At 37.0% G+C, this 25,950-nt stretch overlaps 1 protein-coding gene across 1 annotated transcript in view; it reads left to right on the forward strand.

The window, feature by feature from the left end:
• Positions 1–461: 461 nt before the first annotated feature.
• Positions 462–25,950, forward strand: part of LOC131066340 (putative DUF21 domain-containing protein At3g13070, chloroplastic) — a 130,601-nt gene continuing 105,112 nt past the window's right edge. Inside the window, exons 1-10 of the mRNA XM_058001083.2 lie at positions 462–1,379; positions 12,437–12,534; positions 12,627–12,720; positions 21,751–21,828; positions 22,057–22,160; positions 22,884–22,965; positions 23,104–23,243; positions 23,359–23,437; positions 23,704–23,767; positions 24,065–24,156. Coding sequence (XP_057857066.2) covers positions 780–1,379; positions 12,437–12,534; positions 12,627–12,720; positions 21,751–21,828; positions 22,057–22,160; positions 22,884–22,965; positions 23,104–23,243; positions 23,359–23,437; positions 23,704–23,767; positions 24,065–24,156 — 1,431 coding nt within the window. The 5' untranslated portion in view covers positions 462–779. The remainder of the gene's footprint in view (positions 1,380–12,436; positions 12,535–12,626; positions 12,721–21,750; positions 21,829–22,056; positions 22,161–22,883; positions 22,966–23,103; positions 23,244–23,358; positions 23,438–23,703; positions 23,768–24,064; positions 24,157–25,950) is intronic.

The raw sequence follows: 25,950 nt of genomic DNA on the forward strand, positions 1-25,950 counted from the left end.
TGTATTCATATATGTGAGTATAATACGCCTCTCAATTTAAAAATATAATTATATAATAGTCATAATTTAAGATTAATAGTAAATAATAATATAATATAATTTAATACTAATTACAATATTATAACATAATAATTTTTTAAAAGAAATAATGAAAAAATAAAATATTCATTTTCATAATAATATATTTTAATGTTTTTCATATTTTTTTAAAAATATAGATACACATCATCTATAAAAATAAATCTAGAAACCAAAAAATACATCTTAGCAATTTTCAAATTCCTTTCAATATAAATCTTCATTAAGAAACCCTTCGACCCCTTGAGCCCGTAAAATCAAAGATTAAATGGGACTAGTTGGGGTTCCCTGGGACCCCTGGAGCCCGCATTCAAATTAAAAGAGTTGCCGAGTTTAATATTAACTAATGTGGCCTAAAACCAAGAAAAACCTATTACATGGGATGCATTCCCATACGTTAATCTTCTTATCTTTAAAATGTATTTTATAATTTTTCAACAAACTGCTTTGTGGACTATGGTAGCCAAATCTTTGTTGCTTGGTGGGTGTGATGCAAACTCCAATCGATAATTTTTTTACAGAAGTCCATACGAGCATGGCGTTATCAACATTTACCAGGGAAAAGGTATTCAATTTGTCACCCGATCCATTACTCTAAACAATCTACTCCTTGATGGGAAGAAGACACGTTGTGGTTGTGCTGAAATTGCAGAGCAGCCAAAATGGAGGGAGGCTCTAGCTAGGGTCTGAACATCATCATCATGGCAGGAAGCTTATACCAGTGTTCTATAACTATTACTCCATTTACACATATGGAGTATAATCAAACGAGGAATATCTTATTCCATTGCCGACCTTCATTTCATGGAACCAAAGGAAATCGGCTGAGTCTTTCCACAAGAAGGGCCACCAAATTGTCTTGGCTTATTCCAAAAATGTGTTGGGGCATTCCCAAAATGTCTCGTGTCGTTCCCAAAACGCATCAGAATGCCCTATCTCTTGTGGATTTTGCCAGATTTAATACAGAAAAAGAAAAACCTCTAGAATTAATCGCGGTTTCTGAGACAGCATTCAGGACTCCTAAAATATCGAAGCAGACACTATCAGTATTGGTGGCAATTTCATTTGCTGCCGCATTTTTTTTCAGATGCAGAGCAGTTTATGCACTTGACTGTCTTCCAGCACCAACTCACCAGCAGCTAGTAGCAAACATGAAAGCCTTATGGAAGCTCATGTGGCCTAAAGTTTTGCAGGTTCTCAGTGTTTTTAGGGACCAGGGATTGATCATAACTGCTCTTTTGTGCTTGTCAGCGTTCTTTTCAATGGCTGAGACAGCTATCATGACACTATGGCCCTGGAAGGTAAGTATTTCAGAATGATTTTTGATGAAAAACTGAGTAGCCGTTTAAGTTTAATCATTTTTAATGAAAATTGAGCTATTCCACATCAATCTTTATGATTTGTACCCAGAATTATTGGAGCCATGTTAATAAAAACATAAAATAAAAGAGGTTCGACAAACGGGAAATGATTGCGGAAATACAAGCAGTTTTTTTTTCCAAACAAACAATTTAAAGCAGGCAGCTCTCCCCTTCATGTGAAATTTTTAGTTTTGGGCCAACCAAGGTTAAAAGAGACCGACCACCACTCTCTCTCTTGACAAATCTTGGTTTTGGTACTAACTGCTGAAAGAACGAGAAAGCATAGGCACACCTTCTTGGGCATTTTGATATATAATCAATATTTGAATGACCACCATTGACTCAATATTGTAATAAAGAAGAAGAATGTAACTTCAAAGTTAACATGACTGCCTTATATTGTCTTATATTGTCTTGCCATCCTCTCTGTTTGTGTAGCCATTTCATTCAATATGGACTGAAGATTTTGATCTTCTACCAATCTTTTCATTAGCTGTAAAGAAGAAGAAAAAAAACATCAAGAAGACCAGTTAAAGATGACTGTCTTTTTGCTCTCCTCTTATATTCCTACAATGGGTTTTGGTTCCTTATTAGTCTTCTCTCTTACTCAAAGAACATCCAATAGCATTGTTGGCTGTACAACACTTTACATTCCTAAGTTGGTCTTAAATCGCCTCACTGAATAATCTTTCAAAGTCAAACTCCCCCTTCCTCCTCTCTCTCTAAGGGTAGGCTCATTCAATAGCCATGGTGGCCGTAACAACACTTTAGATGACCAGGTTGGTCTCATGTTACCTTGCAGCATACACTTTCAAAGTCAATGGCAATTATGAATTACCAAGTACCTTTTAATGGTCTGCATTCTTTCATGCAGATTGGATGTAATGTCCCCTTTTCGGGATTGCCCTAAATCACAAATTTCATTGAAATAAGAAATGCAAGATCATTGGAGGCACAATTTTACCATTTAGAATGCCTTTTTAACAAGATAAGCCTGGGTTTAAATCCTGCAACCATATATATATATAATTCATATATCTCAGTTATTTCCATTAGGGTTAGTAATCACACACATAAATACAAATATATCATAAATCATTAGATAGGCCTAACCACAAAGAGTTTGTGTAAAGGAACAGGTTAGGATTGGCCCGAAACAGTTTTCACACTAGGCCCAAGAGTGGACTCTCACCTTCTTGGCTCCAAGTGATAGGCACCTTGGACATCCAGCATGAAGTGGCCTACCTGGCAGAACACTTGTATCTGCGCCCCCTATCCATGTTTTCTTATTCATCCTTGATGCAGAGCCCTCCTTGTTACCTGCCAAACACCTCCAAATGTATGACACTGACCCCTTAACACATGGATGGGATCCTATCAAGGCAAGGCTCTACAACTTTAGTAGAATCTTCTCAACATCTCCAAGACCCTCTCTTACTCAATTAGGGGTATCTTGCTAAAACACACTCCATGGTACCCCCAAGGGTTACAAATCAGTTTCACACCGGTTTTGGGTCATACAAAACTCCCCAAGTTCAAACAAAGCACCGGTGACAAGAGTTCATACCCATTCCTTAAGAAACTTCCTCAATTAGGCCTAGTCGCTTGTAGCCCTATTTAGCGGGTAAAGGGACCTTAAGTTCAGATTTTCCCAAGCACCTTGGTAAACAAATTATGGATTCAAATACCCTTTTGGAAGCTATACAATTCCCCAAAAGGAAGGGTCAAGGTCTGGAAAATAAAGGTCTTTGCCGGTAGGAATTTGACTGTCCTAGAAGGGCTAATTAGGTCTCTTTTGTGAAGCAACTATACTCAGATGAATGAACCGGTGGGTTACAATCCCATGGGCATGTTGGGAAACATAAATCAACAGGGATTCCAGGGTTACATGCCTGAAAGCATCGCCATTTGCACACAAGGTGATTTTGTTTGTTCAAGGTCTAGGTAGCCACATAGAGATGTCTACCTAGGGTCGCTTCAAACAATTCTCTCCCTTGCTCCTCCTGCAAAACACTCTTAGAACTCTAAAATACATTGACCATACTTGCCTTTCACCCAATCCCATGAGCCTCAGATTGGTAAAGTGCAAGATATGGTCATGAATGAGGAAAAACTCAAGGTAAACCCTGGTTTTCCGGATACCTACAGAAAAAATTCAATATCAGGAGCAACACACACAATCAAGTCTCTAAATCAAAACCAAAACAGAGTCAACTCTCCTCTCAATTGAAATCACATCATTGTGAATGGTTCCCAATCCGTACAGAATATCGTACCACGGACCAAAAACTCCAGAATTGCAGGAAAACTCGGAATTTTATTGGTTTGTTTGCATCAGAATTCTTCTCCGTACAATCACCACCCTTGGAAAATAGATCCTCGAGGTGTATAAACCATTCCTCAACTGCTCTCCGAAAATCAAGAGGTTAGAGCCGTTGGAGAAGTTTCAAATTACAAAATGCAAAAAGTGCATAAAAGTTGCTCTTGACGCAAAAGTTGTCAAGATGTCATCTTTCACCTCCTAATGCCTTGGGTCAAGTTCACCCCATCCTAAAACATCTTAAAACACTCAAAACCAACACATTGGATCCCTATTGTCCAAAAGTCCTAATTGGTTCATAGAAATGCCAAAATAGGAGTTTGGCTCACAAGATGGGATTCATTATTACAAACATATAATGCATGATTAAAAACCTATATAAAACATCCTAAAGACATTGTTAATGCCTTAGCCTCCCTTATCAGAGTCTATCATGTCATCTTGAAGGGTTTGATAAGGTGCTCCTGCACCAATCCTCTTTTTTTTTTGGTTTTATTCATCATCCTCTTTTGATTGAGAGCATGAAGAATTCAATAAGTTTTCCCCTAACAACCCATCTACATTATGGAGCCCCTTGGGAGATCATACAAGGTGCCTCTTGAGCTGTTCCATCAAGCCTAGGAGCACGGAATGACATTCACCATTCGGCCTCCCAGCCCCACTTGGGGTGTCTCTACCTGAATGGATTCCTAGCTATTTGCATCCCTCAAATGTAGATTCTCCCCTCCATAATGGGACGGCTGGTTGGTAAAAGTATTAAAGAGCCTTTAATACATACAATTTATTATGCATAAGCAACATATAATTATATACTAGCAACAATTCATTAACTGATTATCATTTCTATATATTATCAAGTGGAAGACAAGTTGACAAGTCCGCAAGAACATAGTTCTATTCACTAAGCATCATACCAAATACTTGCAGATTATTTAAGCCAGCTGCCTGGTTTTATTAATTATGAAACTGATGGTTTCTTTCTTGATTGATTTTTATTTCTCTTCTTTAAGATTTCCCTTGCCGATTCTTTTAGATGGTTTGATGCCAAATGATTGCTTGATATGCATTCAAATCTGGATTGATTGTTCCTTCCCAATTGGTTGCTTGATGCCCTATCCCATTGTGGCTTTCCTTGTTTTATATTTGAGTGCCTTTATGAAGGGATGCGGTCTTTGGAATGTTGCTGTTCTTCTGGGAATGATCATACCTCTTTGACTTGAATGATGCGCTTCATTACTAAATGCTGATTAAAATCTGTTCATTAATTGTTAATAAACTGCTGTTGCCTTCCAACTAGTCACTGTACTTTAATATTAACAATCGCGGCCTTAATAAATTGTTTCTTAACTAAATCATGTGAGATTGCTGCCTTAGTGACTCACTCCTCAACCATAAACATTATCATACGTATGTGCTGTGCATACATCAACCTTTCTATTTAATGTGGGGTCTGATCGGCCACTTTCTCTTTGCTGTATGTTTGGGTTTGATTAGGTTTAAGAAAATTGTAAAGTCTTGTGAAACAAGACAATTTTCTTTTTATGAGCATTTATCATCAAGGTAGGGGCATGACAGTCCACCCTTCCCAAAGTTGCTTATCCTCATGCAATGATGATTTGATCATAGAGAGGGTTGTTGCATAACACTTCTTTGGCTGTGCTTTTCTGATATTATCGCCAGTTGCAAATTTGGTCTTGAGACATAGATGTTTTACTTTTAATTTGAATGTGAGTTATAATCAATTTCTGAGTTGACGATATTTCCCCCATATTAAGATGAGAATTAGGAGTATGGCACGTATCTCTGTAATGTATGAAGAGGTTTTCCCTTTGCTTGTTAGGGAGGATTTAGGGGTCCTATGAAGAGGTTTCAAGCTGACATATTACTATGAGATCACTTTCTAGACCTTGAGGACATAAGAGTGTGGTAACTACTCAATTTGCTCCTCCACAAAGCTCCATTTGTTTGTTGTCCCTTCTTCGTTTGATTGGATGCTTTTAAGATCTCCTTTATCGTATCTTGTTTTCTTGCTTGAATTTCCTTTTGTTTCTTTGTCCAACATTGCCTCTATAGTACGTGCTCGGCTTCTTTTTCCACATATGTGTCCTGGCCCCCATTTTTCCTTACACTTGAAGCATAGACCCTTCTTTCTTAGTTCTTCTTGTTGCTTCTTAAGGCTTTCTTGATTACGAACATGCCCACGCTCCCATTTATCTTGATAATGGAAACATGGCTTTTCTTTTCGAAGTTCCTTGATGCAACCATAATCCGGAGGGTCCTCAAAGAGAACAGTCCAGATCAGGCAGCAAGAGTAACACAACGGAAGCAACAACAAAACTTAGAGAAAATGTTGATTCAAACATCCACAACATCATAGATTCACTATTAATCAGCCAGCAACATCCGGTGTACATGCAGGCTAACAGGCCTAGAACAGCTTACATTCCATAATGCAGTCCATCCGGACCTCCAAGAGGTATCCAAATTACATAATATGGAATCATTCTCATACAATATTTTGCTGCCCTCTAAGGATCAATTACAACAATATAAATAGCATCCGGAACACATCCGGGTTGGCCACAAAAGATCGCATTCTCCAAAGACAGGAAAATGAAACGTGTAAGATAGGTCAAACCCAAAGCGTGAAGATCACCTCTGCCAAAGACTATAACGAAGTGCGGACCATCAAGGAAGGTCGGCCAAGGGCCTAGGAACATTGTACGTGGTGCCAATTAGATCTGCAAGTTGAGAAATCCCTCCGCAAGAGAAGAAATCTCCAACTACCTGTTAAGCTCAAAAACTGCTCCAGAACCAAGAAACAACCAATCCGGAAGCAATAACTTGCCGGAAAAGAGTCCAAATGAACTGGAAATCTAGAACAAGGAGTAAGAACATGTTTGGAAGCCAAGAATCTGATCCGCAACGGAAAATGAACAACTACCGGAGAATTCCGGAAGTAACACATAAACTGCAACACGGAACAAGAACAAACTGAAAAGCAAATATATTTTTGGTTGATGCAAGATTGCTCAACGACCGGGGATGCTCCTACATCATTCCTTTAGGTCACTCCTTGTAGGAAACTCTTTTTCATGCCAATTTGCCTTATAGGGGTATTTGGTATGTGCACTTGACGTAAACCTCTTAGTTTAGGGCTTGTCTTTTGATGATGTGATATCCAAATTTGCTGCCTTTTGGATTGCATCTCCAAGCGTTGTAGGATCGAGGGCACTCACTGTTCCCCTATTGGTTCCTTTAGTCTCTTTACAAATAGGTGTGTGAGTCTTCTTTGCGAAACCTCTGGTACCATAACTAAAAGCTTTTGGAATTTAGTGACATACTCTTCTATGGTTCCATGTTGCCTTAGTTGTGTAAGTTCTCTTAAGTACCATTCCAGATGTTTTTGGTCAAACCTTTGGATAAGTTTTTGGGTGAACTCATCATAGGTTGTTATGTGTTGGTGGCCTTGGGTAATAAGGCCATGATGCCACCAATCACGGGCTGTTCCCTCCAAGTGGAGTAAGGTAAATTTTATGGCATTTTCTGTCGTTGTGGGGCTAAGTGAGAGGTAAGTGTCCAACTTTTGGACCCATGAACATTCCGTAGACTTCTTGGACCCATCAAATTTGGAGAGCGTCATTTTACTAATTCTTTCTTTTAAGTCTTTGTCAGGTTGCTCTTTTCTCTTATTTGGGGCAATTCTTGTTTTAACTTTTAACAACACAATAATCCCTAAAGGAGACATCCTTCTTCACTTCGGGATCTAATCTCAAATATCCTTTCGCAAGTTCTTCCACATTATCAATGGTTGGATTATTTGCTTCTTCTTCCATCACGTGTTCTTCCCTAGGTAGGAAGAGGGGTCTAGTTGGGCTAGGGGTTGATACTCTTGTTGGATTGTTATTTTCAGAGTGGTTGGATTGGGTATCCCTCCCATTGTTCGGGTTGGATCTAGAATCATCGTTATTCATGCTTTGGAGGGCTTGGAGGAGAATTTGGGTTATTCTTTCGTATTGCGCCATGAGAGCTTGAGTGAAGATCCTCAATTTGTTCCCCATTTGTTCTCTCATGGTGTTGTTGGGTGTAGAATTATTGGTGGATGCAAGTTTCCTTCTTTCTCCTTCCAAAGCCCTTTGAGCTCTTTGGTTAGGTTGCATCAACCACCTTTCATAGGATGGTAGGAACGGTGCTCTAATACAAAAATGTCCCCTTTTCAGGATTGCCCGAAATCTTTACCATTTAGAATGCCCTTTTAACAAGATAAGCCTAGGTTTAAGTCTTGCAACCATATTGAACAATATTATGTTTGTATATATATATATATATATATAGAGAGAGAGAGAGAGAGAGAGAGAGAGAGAGAGAGAGAGAGAATATATAATATATAATTCATAAATCTCAATTATTTCCGTTAGTAATCACACACCTCAATACAAATATATTATAAATCATTAGATAGGTCTAACCACAATAGAGTTTGAATGAAGGACTAGGGTAGGATCGACCCGAAGCAGTCTTCACACTAGGCCCAAGAGTGGTCACTCACCCTCTTGTCTCCAAGTGGTAGGTACATTGGACATCCAACATGAAGTGGTCTACCTAGCAGAACGCTTGTATCTGCTTCTCCTATCCATATTTCCTTATTCATCCTCTTTTGATTGAGAGCATGAAGAATTCAATAAGACTTCCCCTAACAACCCATCTACATTATGGAGCCCCTTGGGAGATCATACAAGGCGACTTGAGCCATTCCATCAAGCCTAGGAGCACGGAATGGCACTCGTCATTTGGCCTCCCAGCCCCACTTGGAGTGTCTCTACCTGAATGGATTCGTAGCTACTTGCATCCCTCATATGTACATTCTCCACTCCATAACGGGACGGCTGGTCGGTAAAAGTATTAAAGAGCCTTTAATACATACGATTTATCATGCATAAGCAACATATAATTATATATTAGCAACAATACATTAACTGATTATCATTTCCACATAGAATTATATATTAGCAACAATACATTAACTGATTATCATTTCTACATATTATCAAGTGGAAGACAAGTTGACAAGTCCACAAGAATATAGTTCTATGCAGTAAGCATCATACCAAATACTTGCAGATCATTTAAGCCGGCTACCTTGTCTTATTAATTATGCTTATTTCTCTATTTGAAGCTTTCCCTTGCTGATTCTTTTAGATGTTCAATGCCAAATGATTGCTTGATTTTAAATTCAGATCTGGATTGATTGTTCCTTCCCAATCGGTTGCTTGATGCCCTATCCCATTGTGGTTTTCCTTGTTTTCTATTTGAGTGTCTTTATAAAGGGATGCGATCTTTGGAAGGTTGCTGTTCTTCTGGGAATGATCATGCCTCTTTGACTTGAATGATGCCCCTTCATTACTAAATACTTAATAAAATCTGTTCATTAATTGTTAATAAACTGTTGGTGCCTTGTAACGCTGCACTTTACTATTAATGATCACTGCCTTAATGAATCGTTTCTTAACTATAATCATGTGAAATTGTTGCCTTAGTGACTCACTCCTCAACCATAAACATTATTATACGTATGTGCTGTGCATACATCAACCTTTGTATTGAATTTGGGGTCGGATCGGTCACTTTCTCTTTTCTGTATGTTTGGGTTCGATTAGGTTTAAGAAAATTGTGAAGTCTTGTGAAACCAGACAATTTTCTTTTCATGAGCATTTATCGTCCAGGCTGGGGCATGACATTGGAGGAGCTCAAATGATTAATCTGCCTCCTCCAGGCATTTCTAAAACGTTATTAATAAGTAAATGCGCTAAAAGCTCTTGACCCTAGAGTCTTGACAACTCTAAATCGTATTATCTTTTTTCTAAAAACCGAGTTTAGTGTATCAGGTGAGGGGTGTCATGACCCTGATCTGATCGGCAGAACCTAACAAGGATTTGTCTCATGATAGTAAGACTTCACAAATTTTCGAACCTTAGATTGCAAACTGAAGACCGTGATTGCTTTATGGAGCGTCCTCCCTCACCTCTTTGAACAAGCGATCTCCCTTTAATCAAATGAAATGAAGCAATAGTCAATGGTGTAAATAAAGCAATTATGCACTAACCAATGGCATTAACAGGCATGAAGCATTGACCGATGGCATTAATGAATTAAACACTGAGGCGGTGCGATGTGGAAATAAGTAGACATGCGCTTTCCCAGCGGTCACAACCCTGAAGGGAGGGACACCACTCTACAGACCTGATGAGGGATATAAAAAGGCTTCAACAGCATTTGAGGAGGGCATCAGTAGAAGTGAAGACATCAGATCACAGGCATCCACAGCAGATCCGATAGAAGAGGGCCAAGGAAGTGAGGGAAGAAGACAGATTGAAGTACCTGCAGTGACCAGCTCAAAGAACACAATACAGACCAAGGGAAGATCATTGTGAGCAGCAAATGCGAACTGGATCAGACCTGTGACAGATCACTATATCAACAGACAATAACTCTAGTAATTAATCTTGTGGGCAAAATCTAGGGTAAATCAAGAAGGGGACATTACAAGGGGTAACACATCTCTTAAAAATTTTTCTATTTGTTCCTATACAAGTATGCCCACATTCATTCACCATCATGTAAAACATACAGGAGAAGTTATCGTAACACAAAATCTTTACAAAGTTCTTAGTTTATTGAACTGAAGAGTTAGGTCATCCAAAGTTTAAGACTGTTAAAAATTTGTAGTAGGATTCCTTCCGAACTGTATATCCTCATCAGATTTTCATTTTAATATTGGACTCACTGCCAAATGGTAGAGAAACAGAAATTCTTTATAATATAATTCTAGATTTGAAATGAAGGAACTTAAAGTTTTGATTTTTGTGAGCTATAAGCTCTTTAATATTATTTAAGTGGTTAAATTGGGTGAATCTGATTCTCACATTACTAAGATTTGGGCAAGTTAAAAGGAAATGGTGTTGAACATTTTTAGTATCACAAATTTTACATATTTGTATGCTCCAATTAGATTCTGGGTTAGTCCAATGATAAATTTCATTGTGTAGGTTGTGAGCATTAGTTCTTATTTTAACTATATATATATATGCTTTGTTTTTCAAACTCACAATGTTGAAAAAATAAATTGATCAGTCAAACAAGGATAACAAAACTTTTGTCACAGTGAAATTTATTTATATTTATTATTTTAGGAATTTAGAAAAGATAAACATAATTTTTTGAGACTTCTAAAGTATACAGTATACTTCACAGTTTATGTTAAATTTACTTACGTTTACTAATGTTAGCACTAAAAAATGTCTTGAAAAAATTTAAAATCAATTTTCAAGTTATATTTACACCTGGTTTAATGACTATAAGTGAATATGGATTTAGAAAAAATATCAAGAAAACCTTATAACTATATAAAATATACTGCATGTAATTGCAATATTCTTTTTTTAGAAATAAAAGATATATCTTGTTCTTTTACTTAAATTTAATGGTGCATTTTATCACCTATTTGTTCACTTGCAATTTTTTTATAAATTTTATGTTTGTTGAATTCCAACATGAACTCAAATTAAGGCAAAATAGGTTTGAAACATTTGATTTTAACTAACTGGTGAGAGGAATTAAACAGATTCTAAGAGGAATAATCAAGATTGTTGAAGATACTGTAGCTTTAGTCAGATTAAACTGAAGCGCCGAAATAAGACACAAATTAATATCTTTGTCTAAGATAAACTTGAGATATATATGAATTAATATATCAAATGCTGGAGGTGCGATTGAATTACCATTCGATCCATGTTTGTATTGATAAACAAACTAATGGTTAGTTAGTACTTACTAACTAACCATTAAGACACACCGTTTGATGATTGAAGGGACACAACCGATCATGAATCGGTTCTAAGCTTCATATATGTCCTCATTCGATGGAAGAATGCAATCATCAAAATCAATAAATGACTTGCATTCGTCTGCAGAAATAATCCCAGCGACCTGAATAGTCATTCGATATTACAGACTGATAACAATATCCAAGGCAGTTTATACTGCAGATTGAATACATATTATAAGTGTTGGGCATTCACGTTTAGTGAATTAATCATCATAACAGACATTACTGTACACTTACCTGCATATTCAAAACAGAATTTGATTTAGTTAACATTCATCTATATCTTTATTAAGTTCAATTTGCATTAACAAAGATAATTGATGACATGACATAAGTTTATCAAAAAGATATATAGGCATAGATTATCAGTATCACTTATGTACTAGCACACTCTCCCAAACTTGACATGAGATTTGAATTTGTAATACTAATTATCTCTTGGATATCCGAGTGCTTAATATTTGAGCTATTCCTTTACCTGTATACATGTAATTCATTTGTTGTTGATCTTTTTAGTTTCCCAAAAATATAATCTTTCTGGTAGTTGGTATATGCTAGTTTCCCTTTTATTTAAACTATATTATTAGATTTTCAGTGTCATAGACATTTAGAACTAGAAGCATGCTTGTATTTTTTGACGATTTAGTAAATATGAAGATAGAAGATGAGGGAAGAATATGAAGTTAAAATGTTTAGAACTTTGGAATGCATGGTTGCTTTTATTATAATCATCATCTTGGTGGATCCATTTTCAAAGGCTTCTCATATGTTATTGCTGTCTTCCTCTCTTAGGTTCGTGAGCTAGCTGAGAAAGAACCTGAAGATGGAGTTTTCCGATTGCTTCGTCAAGATGTTACTCGATTTCTTACAACTATTCTTATTGGCACAACGTACATTCCTGTCTATTTATTCATTTCTTTGATTTCCATTTGCATTGTGTTAGAATTGAGTTTGATCATAAGTTGTAATCTTGTCTCTTTAGTGTAACAAACATTGCAGCAACTGCACTTGTTACTGAGGCAGCAACGACACTCTTTGGTGAAGCTGGAATCAGTGCAGCAACAGGAGTCATGACAGTAGGTGCATATTTCTAAGAGTGCACTGATTTTAGGAATGCTATATTGGTGAATGTCTTATCTAATTACATTAAATTATCTTTACTGAAGATAATAATAGAATTCTGATTTAAGTGGGCATAATCAGATATCCTGCCACTGTCTGGTTAGGCTGGATTGTGAAATATCCTGAATCAATATTCTAAACCAAATTTTTGCAACTTCTTCATCATTTATAATGTAGGCATTTCGTCAAACAGTTTGTATATGACTGATTATGATGAGTTTGTGTTTGTAATCACCTGGATAATTATTTAAGGCTATCAAAGCAAATTTCCCTCTATAAAATTCAACTTAACATTCACAAATGTAATGAAACAATATGACAAACAGTTGGCATTCATCCATGGTCTCTGAAAATATAAGAAATTTATATAATAGTATGCTGTTTTACACACACATCAAACCACAGAAATATGCTTGTACAATGATCTGACCTTGAAATATAGCCAGTTTAATTGCTCAGAAATAGCTACAACAGGTATCACCCAAGTTAAATGACCTTATGACAGCATATGTTGACAGTCAATGATCAGTTGGAGCATTCCTCTAATCCCAACGCCCCTCTTTAGCTTGCCTGGAATTGCCTAAATGGCTGTGCCAGAATCAAAGAATCCAATCAGACCTCACACCACCTCCAAAAAGTGCCACCTATCTCCAAATTGACTCTCTCTGCTTCAAGAAAAGGGTGTGACTATCTTGTCTATTGCCATACACATTCTCCCAAATGCATTACTCAACAAACTCACGTAGTTGCCCACAAGAATGATTTCTCTTGCCCAACCTGATTACTATGGTGTTTACTGCTATATCTGATAAATTAAATACATGAATTAACAATAAAGATGACAATGCATACCAGATACAGGAGTAAAATGTCTTTATTCGCTCATGAATTTATTATAGAAGAAGACCAGAGATGATCAGCCAGAAATCGGAGTTGGTCCAACTAGATCATACTACAATTCTTGATGATACACTATATTTAAAGGACTCGATGGTTGCCTAGAGGAACACAACTGTCAACCAATTGATGCTTACAACTACTCGATGCTTATAACTACCAAAAGACGACAATTAATACATAGTTGGATAACCAATACTATCAAAAATAATAATAGACATTGTACGCTGACTACATCATGCCGCCAAAAGAAAAAGTAAACATTAAGTAACATGAATGAAGACTAATAATGATAGTGTAGACAATAACTTGTACTATGAAAACTCAAACCTGGACTGTGCGTGGAAAATCAAATGAGTATGATGGGGGTTTGAGGGCAACGCCCCTTGAGGGGTCAAGGGCAGCACCCCTAGCAGGGTTGAGGGGCAGCGGCCCCTTGTGGGGTTTGGGTGTAGGTGCCCAAATTAAGACCTTCAGAACCACACATATTGTCATGGCACACATCATTTTCGTGATTTTTAAGAGGCAAAAAGGAGTGCTGACAAAGCCCAAAAATAGAGATTTTAGAATGCAACGCAGGAAAGTCTTATGTTTCATGAAGAATCCTCTTTGTCATACTATGAAAGAAAGATGTTGCAGCATGGTGAGGTAATCTGTCTTCTGCAAGACGATAGGATGAATGTGGTTGGAAGTGATATGCCACCATACCAAGAATAACTTTTCTCGCTGTACGATGCCAAAGGAAACTTGTCGTACTGTATGAAGGATTGGACATTGCGACCATATGTAGGAAGATTTATGTATGACTTGAACATGTTGTCACCTGACGTTGTAGAGAGGCTGTCATACGATGCAAAAATGATGACTTCCTCACTGTATGATGCTGTATAATGCATCTTGTATGCCAAAAGAAAGGGGTTGTCGTACGGTGAAGGATGAATGTTCTGCTACAAAGGGTCGTACAATGGCATTAAAGGATAGTTGTACACTGGAGTTAGAAAGTTGCGTGCACAAAAAAACAAGGATGAATGTTCTGCTACAAAGGGTTGTACGATGGCATTAAAGGAGAGCTGTATGCTGGAGTGAGAAAGTTGTGTGTACAAAAAAGTCTCCTATGATGTGAGCCTTAGGTTGTTTGTATCATATGCGCAGGATGAGACCATATGATAGCAGCAAGGGTGAAGTCGTACGATATGCTTAAAGTGCCGTACTTTGCAGATTGAAGGTCATATGGCTAAACAACCTTGTACTTCGTCATCATCATGAAGTCACCCCAAGGGTGGTACAATGCCATGAATGAGCTGTGCAAAAAGTGTTGACTGTATGCAAGGAGATGGAGTTAATAGCTATACACGTAAACAATAGTGTGATTGTTGTACAGTGTCATATGATGAAAGTCGTATCCTATGAGCAAATTGTTTTGTAGTTTGGAAGTATGATGTCGTACGACAGGGAGAAGACAGTGAAAGAGCTGCCGTGCAATTTAAAATTCTCTGTTGGGAATTGGCAAAATTGAACGTTCAAGAAGCCGTACGATGAAGTATAATCCTATTGTGAGTGAAGAAATCCTCACTTTATTCTATTGTTGCCGATTTCCTTGTAGCGATCCTTTTATAATGTTCACTTTATTTTTATTTGACCTCCACAATAATATTTTAAATTGGGCCTTTTCAATATCCCCCATTTTGAATTTCTTGGCCTTTAATTTTCTTTTCACCTGTTTAATAATTTGATAGTTTGATACATCTACATGTACATGAAATTCTTTGTTCCAATTTGAGTATGTGAGGATTGGTGCATTGATTAACCTTCTCTTCAATTCATTGAATGCTTTTTCTTGATCTTCAGCCCATGTAAATGGTTGTCTAGGAAATCTGAGCAAACTTTTTGATAAATCTTCTATAGTATCCAAAATGCCCAAGAAATGACTTTACCCCTGTGATGTTCTCTGGTGCTTCCATATTCACAATCACCCTATATTTGTTGTGGTTGGTCTTTAGTGGTGCCTTACAGACTATGTGGCCCAGTAACTTACCTTGAGGCACCATAAATCTGCACTTCTTCGGATTTAATGCTAGTCATGCTTTTCTACATCTCTCCATGCATTCTTTCAGTGCTCTCAGGTGGATCTCTTGATCGTTATAGATTGACCAATCATTCAAAAGTGCTTTAGGTTCCCCATTGACATTTTGTCGAAGAAGGTTGTTGGAGTGCTGCATAGACCGAAAGGCATTTGGTTGTACACATATACTCCATCGTCGACTACAAATGTCATCTTTAATTTATCTTCTTTGACAATGCTTATTTGGTTGTTTCCCAAGAATCCATCCATGAATGAGTACATCTCATGACCAACAACTTCTGCTAGGATTGTATTGGTGAAGGGGATTGGAAACGGGTCCTTTATAGTTACCGCATTCAAACTTCTGAAGTCTACACATTCAAATTTGTTCTGTCTCCCTCTTTAGAGAGATTACAGTTAGAGAGGTTCATCCACTCGTTTCCACCTTAAAGATTATGCTTGCCTCTAGCATTTTTTCTATTTCTTCTTGTACTTTGGTAGCATAATTTTTATTCATTCAGTAGGATCTTTTACTTACCGGTTGTGCTCCTAGTATGAGAGGAATTCTATGCTCACATAGTTTTGGTGGTATATCCTTCAGATCTTTGTATGTTTAAGTGAATGAGTCTTTGTACTCCATAAAAAAGTTAAAAGCTGCTGCCTTCAGCAGTGGGTCCTAATCATCACCAACCAAGATCATTTTTGGGTTGTCCTCGACACCTAAATTCTCCTTCTTCATTCTCAGCGCCTTGTACCTCACTCAAAGTTGTGAGCTGCTGTGTCATCTACTCTTGCCACTCCTTCCTTTTATTCTTCGTATTCTAGCAGAAATGTCTGGCTTGTCGTAGCTTTGTCTTTGTCTTCTTCGATCTCCCTAATTTGTAACATATTACACTTAGGGTGAAACATCTCATAATCTTCCATCTGCCAATGGAGTAGACCGTTGAGTGAACTTGTCTTGTCCTCTAAGAAATTCTTGAGATCAAGTGCTCCTTCATCTACTTTTGATCCTCCTCCTTTGGACTTTGACTTTAGAGGATGCTAGTTCTTTGCTCATCGCTTGATTCTTCAGGTTGATGATGTTTTTCCTCCCATTACTCTCAATGGGAAGGGTGTTCCTTTCCCAATTGTAGTTTGCTTTCGTTGTAATCGGCCACCCTCTCTCGAGTAGTGCGTGTGTTCTGGTGGTTGCTAGAATGTCCTCGTTTTGCTCCACGTCCAGCTTGTTGATACCTTTTTGTTTTGGGCAATAGGCATCTTCATGATCTTTGGTCCATACCATTTGCACAATATTCCTCCTTTGTTTTGGTTACTTTGGCACTCTTTGGCGAAGTGACCCCTTTCACTCCATTTCCGACATTGAATCATTGGTCTTCCTTTAGAATCGTTCTGAATTTGGCTTCTCGGGCCACTATTATTGTACTAATTGTTATTTCCCCTTTTGTTGCAGTCCTCTACAGGAGATGCATTGTTATTACTATTTTGTGGTTTAGAAGGTGTGGTTGGAAGGGTTGATTGTGCCCCTTGTGTAAATAGAACTTGTGTGCTTCTTGATTTTAGATTGTACGGGCATTCCTTGATGAAATGTCCTAGTACTTAATAGATGTCACAAAATTATTTTTTTGGGCATTTTTTTATGATCTAATATATAGTCGGTGCGTCAAAGTTCTTTGGTTTCTTTTAAGTTTTCTTTCTCGACCTTTAGTTCTTTCATCATCTGCACCATGTCTTACCATAGGGCTTGGATTGCTTTAGATTCTTTGTTGCTGCTACCTTTGGTGTTCTTGTCGTCATCTGTTTTCCTCTTTTCTTGGGAAGATGCTTTGTTTTCATTCTCGATGTCCATGGCCTGATTGTAAGAATTGACGTATGAGGATGGAGGTACCATTTTCGTCTTCTTGCGGAGTGAGGGGATCAATCCCTTGATGAAGCACTACTTCTATCCATCGACTAGTAGATTTTCCAACTTGACCAGCAACTCCTTGAGCCAACGATTGTAAGCTCGTATGGTCTTATTCTTCCCTGGTTTGGTGTTGTAGATTTCTATCACGATCTCGTTGTCATCTCTCAATAGTCTGAACTCCGCCTCAAATGCCTTCTTCAATATGTCCCAAGAGATTGTAGATTCATCATCAAGCTCAGTGAACCAATCAATGGCTATACCTAGTAGTGTTGCTGGAAACGCTCTTAGCCAATAGTCTTTATCTTCTTGGCCATTTGCTATCTGAATGGTTTTGCACGTCTTGTAGTGCCTTGTAGGATCCTTAGACCCTTGCCCCGTGAATTTCAAGAGTTTCTGTCTCTTGACATTTGGACTTGTTGGGGGAGTCAACATGTTTCTTGCCTACTTTCGTCCTTGTGCATTGGACTTGGGTGGACTGTCTTGACCTCCACGTTCTGATGCTTGCCTTGCACTCTCGACCATGTATGAGTCCTCTGCACGTCCGCCTTCAACGTCCCTTGCACTCCAAATCTCTTCTGGCTCGTTCTTGCACTTCCTTATCCGGGGCTCTTTGGTTTAGTTCCTCCAATTCTTGATGCCTCCGAGATGAACAACCTCTCAAATATTTTAGTAAGTTTGGGGTTTGTTTCTTCTTCATTGTCCTTGTTTGCCTGGTCAACAAGGTCTTGGTGTATTTTGTCAAGGAGTGTCAAATGTTTGGCAATTTCCTCCTACTCGCTCTGCATAGGTTGTGTATGCTTGAATGTCTACCTTTCTTCCCAATTACGACTTTGACTGACGTTTCGGCTCTTATTTCTTGGCAGACTTGGGCTTTTAGACTTTTTGACAATTCTTCTCGATTGCCTTTGTCGTTCACTTTGTTATCTCAGTCGAAGAAATCTTCTCATCGATCCCTTTGTCACTTCCGGACCGCGTGGGATTTGTGCTTTGTCTTTGTTTGGCTGCATGGGCATTGATTCTTGGGGTTACGTCTTCTATTGTTGTTGCATTCCTCCTCTTCCCGCTGGCTCCTTTCCTCTTACCATTGCAATATTTGTTTCCTTTGTCACTCTAAATCTATCTCTTCTTGAAGGTCTTGAAGGATGATGAAGTGATGCAGGATCAACCTTGGTGGTCGTTGTAGTAGAAAATCAACTTCATTGTGATCAACCTCCTCATTGATGGTGAGGTCGTCCAAGATAGCGCTCCGAGGGACCTCCCTAATGAGAGCTTCTCTTAAAATGTGCTCTCATAACAAGATGTTCTAGAGATTGATCAGGTCTTTTGTCAATTGATCCTCTTGTTCTACGTTGGCTTGTACTAGTTTGTCAACGGGCTGTCCCACAAGAATCCCATGATTCTTACCTGTGGGTTGTGAATCTTGTGATATGCCAGAGTTCTTATTGGCAATGACGCTAAATGTTTACTCACTTATTCTACTTGCAAGATTACAGAGTAAACGAAAATGTAGATTCATAGAACATAGGAATATAATTCATTTGCAACATATTTGGAAGATGTATCTTTATTACCAATCATCAGATGTGCAATAAGTACAATATCATTATAGAGAGCCGTTGTGACTATAAACAACTACATATAAATAATGTACCAAGCTGGTTAAGGCTACCAACTGTCGGTAACTACCAACTGCCAACTCACAAGTAGTCGGGAGCTAATCACTGAAAATAGAAAAACATAACAACTATTTATTTGGCTGACTATAACAATGTACTTTTGCTGACTGCATACAGTAGCAGCCAGCAATGAAACCTCAATCACTCCAAGTCAATGCATTCTTTGTTGCCCAACAATATTTATTGTTCAACAATATGGCATCCCCATTCACTACCTGTATTTGATACCAATATGGCAATACAATCTTCACTTGCAAATTAGAGAGAGTACAATTTATCTTTAGCCTGCAAAACCTCCGATAAATTATTTAATTTTTAATTGTTGAGCTTCTGCGTGAAACCTGTATGATTCTGCCTGCAAATCGGCTAGGGTAGATGTCTCACTACCGTAGTCAGATGATTTTTGTCCTATGACAGAATAGCTGAACACAACTCAGACTCCCACAGAGTGTTTTCTGCAAAATGAACAATTCAGAATAGAGCTTTCACAACCTTCTTTTAAAACCCTTTTCTCATAAAGTGACTTTATAATATTTTATTTTATATTCTTGGTCATAAAGTGGGTCATAAAGTGACCTACTTTATGAATTTTCCATTGTTATAAATAAAGTTACTTTATTGAAATAACCAAGGTTCATCTTTTAATTTATTAAATATAAATGATCCCGAGAAGCTTAGAACTATTTCAAATTTAAAAAGCCCGATATTAGCCTATGGAAATTAAATAGGCTAAAAGGGAAACTTCTGGCTACTTAGTAGAAGGGGACATTACAGATTGGAACAACTAATTATGAGCATCGAATGTAAGGTTTTCCACACATAAGTTTCTCCTCCATTCATATTTGTCTATCTTCTCCCTTGTTTCATCATTTCTGCTCGCTATTCTAAAATGAATGTAGGAAGGAGTTTATCATCTAAATTCATTGCATATGAATATTTTAGTGATGAATGCCAACTTCATCAAAAGCAAAGGCACTAGAGGTTGTAGTTTGTATGGCAACGTGGATAGATTTCGAGTGTAGTAGATTTTCAAAATACAGAAGATGGGGATTTGGAAAAGTAAACTTTTGGAAATTATGTATATATCTGAAAAATAAAAAATGCATATTATATATTACAATGATATGGACACAAACAACTACCAATAAACGCTTTGTTGGATGGTAAATTTAATGCATTAAAGATTCTGATTAATTGCATAGCAGTGGAATAAAGATCTGAGCAAAGATGTTAAAATGAAAATAAATGAGCATTGGAGTTATGATGAAAATGTTGATTAGTCCTTATCACTGTTTTACCCTCAAATTGACTACCCTAGCACTGGTCATGGTGTATGAACTTGATTGCATGGGACACATTATAGAAAAAACGTTTTAAATTTATTGCTTCTTGATAAAAGTACATCCTTACTTATCATGGAGTCCTATCTGTTATAATTTGCGAAACACTTTCACAAAGGAAATATTTACTGTAGTAATTCTTTTATCTTTGGAGGTACAGAAAGCAACAAAAAGTTGAAACATGTCCACCATTATCTAAAAAATGAAGGATAAATACTATATTTGATCCTTCTAAATTACCAAAAATGGTTTATCTAATCTGCCTTTTCTTGGGCATTTCTCTGCATAACCATACACATCACTGAATGCAGTGACATTTATGTCAATAGCATTTCACCCCATTTTTTAATTTTGCAATTCATATGCTTTGAGTCCCATTAACCTACTTTGTGTATTTGTGGACGCTAGTATGATTTTTGTTTCTTTCTACTTGTCAGGAAAATATTGATGTGGTTGCCAACAGTCTTGGAACTTCCCTGACACAATATTTATATCAAAGTTCTCAGTCCAGCTATTTTTAAGATAACCTTCCAGAAAACTTTTCAGTTTGATGTGGGCAGATTGCAGTATGCTTTGTGTGTTCTCTACGAGGAATTCAGTAAACTTTAAAGACTTGTTGTCAGTAATTAATATTTGTCTTGTTTTGGAAAGACAAAACATTCTTTCTGAATAGAACTCTCAACCTCAACTGGGAGAGCTCAATTCTTGTAGGAAGTATTAGTTGAGCACATTATGTCTAGAATAGATGCTTTTAGAAAATATATAATCTTTTTACAGATCGCTTCCAAAGTGGATCTGCTAACTCTCCTAGTGTTTTCCATGAGAGGGCTGTTAAAAGATAAGCCTGATGTAAATTCACTGTTATCTGTAAAGTGGTGTAAGATGCATGATTATTTATTACAAAAACATATCCAAATAAAGAATGAAATATAACCTCAAGCCAGTTCTTTCAATCATTATTGTGTTTTGGGATTGCCCTTGGTATAGTTTTCATTGTAAATACATTCTCAACCTGCTATCTTATGTTTTTCATTGTACTGGAGGCTGAGTAGGATCAGCATCTTTGGTGTTAGTTTTTGAGTATTCTAACTGAAAACATTTGGCAGGTTGTTGTTTTACTGCTTACTGAAATTACTCCCAAGAGCATAGCCGTCCATAATGCAACAGAAGTGGCACGCTTTGTGGTAAGGATGTATTCTTTTAAATGCCACAGATGCTAAAGCAGGGTTTTTTTATTAGATCTAGTAGGTCTTGGGATGTAAGTATTAGGCACATGCTTTATAAAAAAACCATGTCAGTTGATAACAATGTGCAGAGAGGACATCATTGCTAATAAATGCATTTCGTTTCCTAGAAAAGACTGATTTTATGATAGCTCTTCTAAGGGCAGTTCTATTCAAATTTTGCTGCAGGTAAGGCCAGTGGCTTTAATTTCCTTAGTGTTGTATCCAGTAGGCCAGGTTTGCACAGCTTTATCTGTGGGCATGCTGAAGATCTTGGGACTCAAGAGTAGAAGGTACTAATTACTATACAATTACAGAGTATGCCAATTGTGTTTGATCCCCCCCAAATCTGTTCTATATGCTGACTCATTGTTACCTTTTATAATTTATGCACACACAATACTGTATGACAGAGAGGAATGTATTTTAATAGGACCTTCTTGCATCGCTTTGAATTTGTGCATGTCCGTGAACCTGTTAGAATTACTTCCTCTTCTTTTTTCTTCCTGCCAAGCAGAATTTGTCATCTGCAAACTTTTGGCAAGCCTTTATGTGAATGTTAAATAATTGCATAGGAGGAATTTTTTAAGTTTAATTTTATATTATTTAAGTTAATTCTTTCCATTTGGAGCTTTATTTATATGAATCTACATGAGAGGGTTGCGGGTTCAACAGTCCCTGGATATAGAGCTCACCATATTATCAGAAGATGATGTTTTCAGAACATATTCTAGTTTAACCCAGTTGGTGAAACACTTCCCGATGTTGTATCCACCTTCATTAGTGACTTATGTATCATTCAAGCAATAAAATTCATGCTTTCTTCAAAAATTGCTCAATTACCTATGCGATAAGTAGTGAGATAATCATTGGTATTGATAATTGGGCTTTGCTTCACTTAAAATAGGAAGAAATGGGCCAAAAGCTTTACAATTTTGAAAAAGACAAGAATATTTATGCTTGATATCTTGATTGTTTATCATTTACAACTACTATATTGATATCTTTCCTTGTAGCGAACCCCTTGTCACTGAGGATGAGCTCAAACTAATGTTGAGAGGTGCAGAGATGAGTGGGGCAATCGAAGAAGAAGAACAGGTATGTGATTTTTGTCACTCTTCTATTTTCTTAAGGTAAGAGGAAACAAATGTGTGCAACGATGACATAGCTATGGTTCTTCTTGTAGTCGTGAGTTAAGAGTATACTGATGATACAATGTTCTTCTTATTTCTGCAGGATATGATTGAGAATGTTTTAGATTTCAAGGAGACTTCTGTAGGAAAAGTGATGACTCCTCTTGTAGATGTAGTTGCTATTGATGTTGATGCCACCTTGATGGAATTTCGCAACCTTTGGGTGACCTACCAATATTCTAGGTATTAGCATTGCCTTTGTAACAAGGTTGCCATCTACCTTTTTACTACTGTCAAGGCATTTTGCTCTTATAAATGTGCACTCACAATTAGCGTACTGCTAAATTGTAACTTCTAGGGTGCCTGTTTTTGAACGGCGTGTTGATAACATTGTTGGAATTGCATATGCGATGGACATGCTGGATTATGTTGAACAGGCATGTACTGGTATTTGATGCCTGATAACTTTTGAACATATTGATACACGATAACTTATTTTGTCTTTAGCATTGTTGCAATGTTTATAGGATGCTTTGGGAGACCGCTATTTTAATTTGGTTCTTTGATAGGTTTTTCAATTTATCTGTTAAGGAAATTGGTTGTAAATAAAGAATAGGGTTTACTTCCTGGCTGTGAATTGGCATGTCATATGTACATCAAGATATGTGATGCTGACATAACTGATGGCTTCTGTTGAGTGTAGGCAGAGCTGTTGCAAAGGCTAACAGTTGGGCGTATTGCACACAAGCCTGCCTATTTTGTTCCTGGTATATGATCTTAGTTATACACTGTATAGTTGTGTATGGACATTCGTGCTCAATACAAGGGAATAGAAAGAGGCAGGAGATTGAATTTTGTATTGTACCATCTATTATTAATTTAGTTTTCTATTAACAACATAAGTTGGCCTGAATCAAGATTGCAAGTTATAGCAGTTGAAATTCCTTTACACTTTTTGTTTGAAACCTATATTGCTGACATGTCCTTAATGGTGAGGGCTGTTTGTATAGTGTCTTGCAAGGTTGTGGGTGGATTTTGACATAGTAAATTAATATTTTATTCAGATTCTATGTCAATTTGGAGGTTGCTGAGGGAGTTCAGAATAAGGAAGGTTCACATGGCAATTGTTCTCAATGAATATGGTGGAACAATAGGAGTAAGCTTTTCATAATTCATTTGTGCCCTTCCAAACTAGTCTTTATATGAGTGCTTTTTAAATTCAGTTTTTAGGTATGGAAAATCCCTGGTGCTAAAGTATACTATGTTTCCATAACATCCTGAGGATTTTGGTGCACTTGCTCAAAAGAAAATTCTGGCTTCTGTTGGTCCAGATAGTTGTGACGTGCATGTGTTTGAGTTGATGCAATATAGGAAACTGTCCGAGAATTCGATTTTAGTTGTGAATATTTTGTCTATACTTATCAGTCTGACTGTTTTTATGTGAAGATAACTGCTACCTGGCTGCTTCAATATTATTTTGGAGTACAATTATTTTCAAAGATCATATGGTTGATAATTGGGAAAGCCATATGGGCTGAATAAAGGGTATTTCTAGTTGATATAAGTCCAAATTTTGTTTCACTTTTTTAGTAAAACTGGAAAACTAAATTTCATTTTAGTATTTAATGTTTTTTTCAGTCAGAAATAATATCTATTGGTATAGATATACTTACGAAGTTGGCAACCAAACAGTGAAGGAAGGAGATCTTGAGTATTTAAGCTATTAAAATGCAAATTGGTTTAATTATTCTTATCAGATTTGATAGACTTGTAGCATGCGTGGATTTTTCCAAGTATTTATGTGTTTTTTTCCATGTGATGGTTTTACCTTTCTAGTTTAGGTTGCCAAGTCGTCAAATTCTTATTTGTATGATTGTGGGAGATATCAACAATGAATGCTTTCTTACTTCCAACACATTGTTATAAGTTATTATCATTGTTTCTCCAAGTTTCAGAGATTTAATTTTTTTTTTCGATTTTGGGCATAGCTGGGGGATGGCAAATGAAATAATGTACAAAAATTAATATTTGAATTCTAAAATACAAATAAGTTTTCAAAACACCTAAAAATAACTTAAACTAAAAGAAGCTGAATTTTTAAAAACACAATCAATTAAACATATTTGCTAAGATATGGACCTGAACGTATGATTCAATTACTATGTTGGTGAATTTAACTCACTTCTTGTCAGTTCAATGGTTAAATACATTTCCTTCAGAAATCATATGATATGGATCTCTTTTTGTAGGTGGGCCTCTCATGCTTTAGTCTGTTGATTTAACTTAGAACAATGCATTTAGCTGACATTGGAATAAATCTTTGACCATAACCAATCAACAGAGCCCTGATTTTCATTAATGACTGTTTGTTTTATGAATAATAGTCTTTCAAGCAAAACACATCAGAAATTAGACAGAGGAAGAACTCTCTGTAAGCTGGAACAAATATACAGCGAATGTCTTTTATTTACCAGAAAATAAGAAGCTTTTCACAAAGTCTCTATTCTATTTTCTTTAATCTCCAAAAAAACTCCCAAAACTTACTGCTAAGCCCAAAAACATGAAGGGCACACAATATATTGAGAGGGGGAAGGGGGAGTGGGGGTTGAATCAGTATATCTCAATTTGAACTCAATTAAACATTAATCACCAAATATTATTTCTCCAAGCATAGATTATGAAACATCGAAGTAACCTAATCCAATCTTCTTAATGATGCAGCTGTTATCACTAAGGTTCACACCCTTGTTGAGCTCTTAACTCAACAACCTAGTGATGCATGGAAACACTCCTAGATCTGTGGGTTGTCTGAAAGTTGGAGTGAATCTGCAGAGTAGGTTGTTTCCTATTTGGGCTATCACCCAAACTAAACTATCTACTGAGATTTGCTGAGAAAAGACTGAGAAAATGACATGAAAACAAAACTACAGCTATTGGGGTGATACACCAA

The sequence above is a fragment of the Cryptomeria japonica genome, chromosome 3, assembly GCF_030272615.1.
Source record: "Cryptomeria japonica chromosome 3, Sugi_1.0, whole genome shotgun sequence".
Lineage (NCBI taxonomy): Eukaryota > Viridiplantae > Streptophyta > Pinopsida > Cupressales > Cupressaceae > Cryptomeria > Cryptomeria japonica.